This window comes from Crocodylus porosus, unplaced genomic scaffold, assembly GCF_001723895.1.
Source record: "Crocodylus porosus isolate Cpor-Errol unplaced genomic scaffold, CroPor_comp1, whole genome shotgun sequence".
In the NCBI taxonomy this organism is placed as follows: domain Eukaryota; kingdom Metazoa; phylum Chordata; order Crocodylia; family Crocodylidae; genus Crocodylus; species Crocodylus porosus.
This window is the reverse complement of record NW_017728916.1, coordinates 6,420,848-6,423,725: the sequence shown is the minus strand read 5'-3', so window position 1 is coordinate 6,423,725 and position 2,878 is coordinate 6,420,848. Positions and strand designations below refer to the sequence as shown.

Below are 2,878 nucleotides of genomic sequence, written 5' to 3'. Positions count from 1 at the left end.
AGATATCAGGAGGCGTGACTTCACGGTCAGGGCGGCTAGGGTCTGGAACCAACTTCCAAGAGAAGTGGTGTTGGCTCCTACCCTGGGGGTGTTTAAGAGGAGGTTAAGATGCACATCTTGCTGGGGTCGTTTGACCCCAGTATTCTTTCCTGCCATGGCAGGGGGTCGGACTAGATCTGCTCAGGTCCCTTCCGACCCTAGAAACTATGAAACTATTTAACACTAGTTTAAATAAAGCTAGATTCAGATAATATTTTCTCATTTTGAAAGGTACCTGCCTTTGTAATCTCATGTATTGAGCATTTCCTATGTCAGTCATTAAACTAGGCTACTGAGAAAAACATGGGGAAGTGCAGCTCTGATTTTGCTTCCCTCTGTTAATCCTAACAGTCTTGTGCACTAACTTTAGTTCTTGTAACCTTCCTTTAAGTATTGTGCGTTGATACCTGCCTTCTTTTCTCCCTCCAAGCTCCGTACATGCCCACTGAATGAGTGCAACTCTGACACCTTGGAAAACGGTCAGAGAACTTTTGTTTTGTTTGTTTGTTTCATGTTACTAGGGCATCCTTCATGGCACTATAAAGTAGGGTTTGTCCGGGAGGAAGGCTGGTCTTCAGGCCCTCTCCTCTGTTTCTGTGCCTTTCTTTGTGTCTCCATGCTGCATCAAGTTTTAATGGCCACTTTCTTATCTTCAGGAAACTCGCACTCTGGCAGAGATTGCAAAAGTGGAACTTGACAACATGCCTCTGCGTGGGAAACAGCTAAGAGTGCGTTTTGCCTGCCACAGTGCATCACTGACCGTCAGAAACCTGCCTCAGTTTGTGTCAAATGAGCTCCTTGAGGAGGCCTTCTCGATATTTGGCCAGGTGGAGAGGGCTGTGGTAATTGTGGATGACAGAGGAAGATCTTCTGGGAAAGGCATTGTGGAGTTCTCAGGGAAGCCAGCTGCCAGAAAAGCCCTGGATAGATGTAGCGAAGGGTCTTTCTTGCTAACTACGTAAGTCTGGAGGCAAAAAGTGTGTCTCTGGTGTGTTCATAGGGTGAGAGAAGGTGCTGGAATAGGTGTGATATGGAGTGGTGAGTACTATATACCTTACCATGAAAAATCCTAGTGATTCTATATGCCATGCCTGGACCATATTTTAAACCCTCCAAAAACTGTGCACAAGAAGCATGTCTGGAAACCACCTGTGGGGTCGATGTGCTAATTTGCGAGCTGCTGTTGTATATATGTTCATATTGGCAAAGCCTCCCAAAACAGGCCTAAAGGGGCAGAAGCTTATTTTAGGGGCTGTCCTTCCTGCCTTTAACAAAGTTAGGCAATGAATAAGACTTAAGTGTGTTGGCTGTTCCGTCTGGATTCCCTCACGGGCGAGTGTAGAAACAGCTTTTACTTGCAGTAAATACTTCTGCAGTGGAATCTTGTACCCACTTCCTGTGCCTTGGCAAGTCTTAGGGTGGTAGCAGAGCATTTTTGGGAGGGTCTAACTCAGGAGGGCCCTTTTTTCCATTGGTTCGACAACAACTGAGGCCTGTCACTAATGAACCCCTGCCACAGCTCTGCTCTGGCCGTACCACCCACTGGGGAGACCTGCAGGCAGCAGCTGCGGCTTGGGCACTGCTGCGGGGGGCAGGGCACTGCAGATCCAGGGTCCTGCCCTGCCCACAATTCTGATGCTCCCTGCCCAGGCCTGATGCACCCCCCTGTCTGGGCAGCACCCACAGCCCTGCCCAACTCCCCTCCCTCCCTCATTATGGGGGCCTCAATCCCATCCCGTACCCCCAGCTTACCTTCAGGGAGCTGCTCTGCAGGCTACTTGGCTGCCACATGCATGTATGCACATGCACATGGAACCCTCTTTCTGACTGCCTTCCTCCTGCTCCCCCTGGCCCCTTGCAGGCTGAAACTGCCAATGTACGGGGGGAAACCCACTGTTTTCTGCATTTTTCTCCTTAAAATGTGAAAATCTGCATTTTGCCATGTTTTTTCATGGTGAATGGAAAACCCGGATCCCTGCTAGTGACACTAAAGGTGTCATGCTTTGGGGAGACTTAAAGAGAAAACTTTTTTGCCCTTTTTCGGGGTGAACAATCAGTATATTGTGCACGTGAGGTAGCAAGACAGTAAAAGCATAGGGTGAGTTGTGCTTAATCTCTTTAAGTGCTAGCTTTATTTTTGTCGCTACCACTGTCTTACCCTTTTCTGGAGGAGTTGGAGATGGCATCGTAAATTCAACTAGTAGATGACTTGGGTGCCTTCAGTTTCAGAAAGCAGCTAGCTTTGTTCATTTGGGGAGAGGTGGGCACGCTAGAAGGGAAGGACAGGCTACAGCTAGATCTGGACAGGTTACAGGGGTGGGTGGATGTCAATACTGAATCCCTTCCTATTCTCAAGTGCAGGGTACTGCACCTAGGGAGAAAGAATCAGCAGCATACCTATAGGCTGGGGAACTCCCTTTTCGTCATCACAGAGTCAGAAAAAGATCTTGGCGTCATTATTGACTCAAAGATGAACATGGACCGCCAACGTGGGGAAGCGGTCAGGAAGGCCAACCTCACCTTGTCATGCATCCACAGATGCATCACGAGCAAGTCCAAGGAGGTGATCGTTCCCCTCTGTGATACTGGTCAGGCTGCAGTTGGAGTACTGTGTCCAGTTCTGGGCACCGCACTTCAGGAGGGATGTGGACAACAGGGAGAGGGTCTAGAGGAGGGCCACCCGCATGGTCAGGGCAGGTCATATGAGGAGAGGTGATGGGACCTGAACTTGTTCAGCCTCCACAAGAGAAGGCTGAGAGGGGATCTGGTGGCTGTATAAACTTACCAGTGGGGGATGGGAGAGTCCCTGTTCCCCCAAGCACTACCAGCAGTAACTAGG

The 2,878-nt window shown here is 49.4% G+C and overlaps 1 protein-coding gene across 1 annotated transcript in view; it reads left to right on the top strand.

Moving 5' to 3' along the window:
• The window catches only part of NONO (non-POU domain containing, octamer-binding), a 20,982-nt gene that overhangs the window by 5,269 nt on the left and 12,835 nt on the right, over window positions 1–2,878 (top strand). Inside the window, exon 3 of the mRNA XM_019536345.1 lies at window positions 696–997. Coding sequence (XP_019391890.1) covers window positions 696–997 — 302 coding nt within the window. The remainder of the gene's footprint in view (window positions 1–695; window positions 998–2,878) is intronic.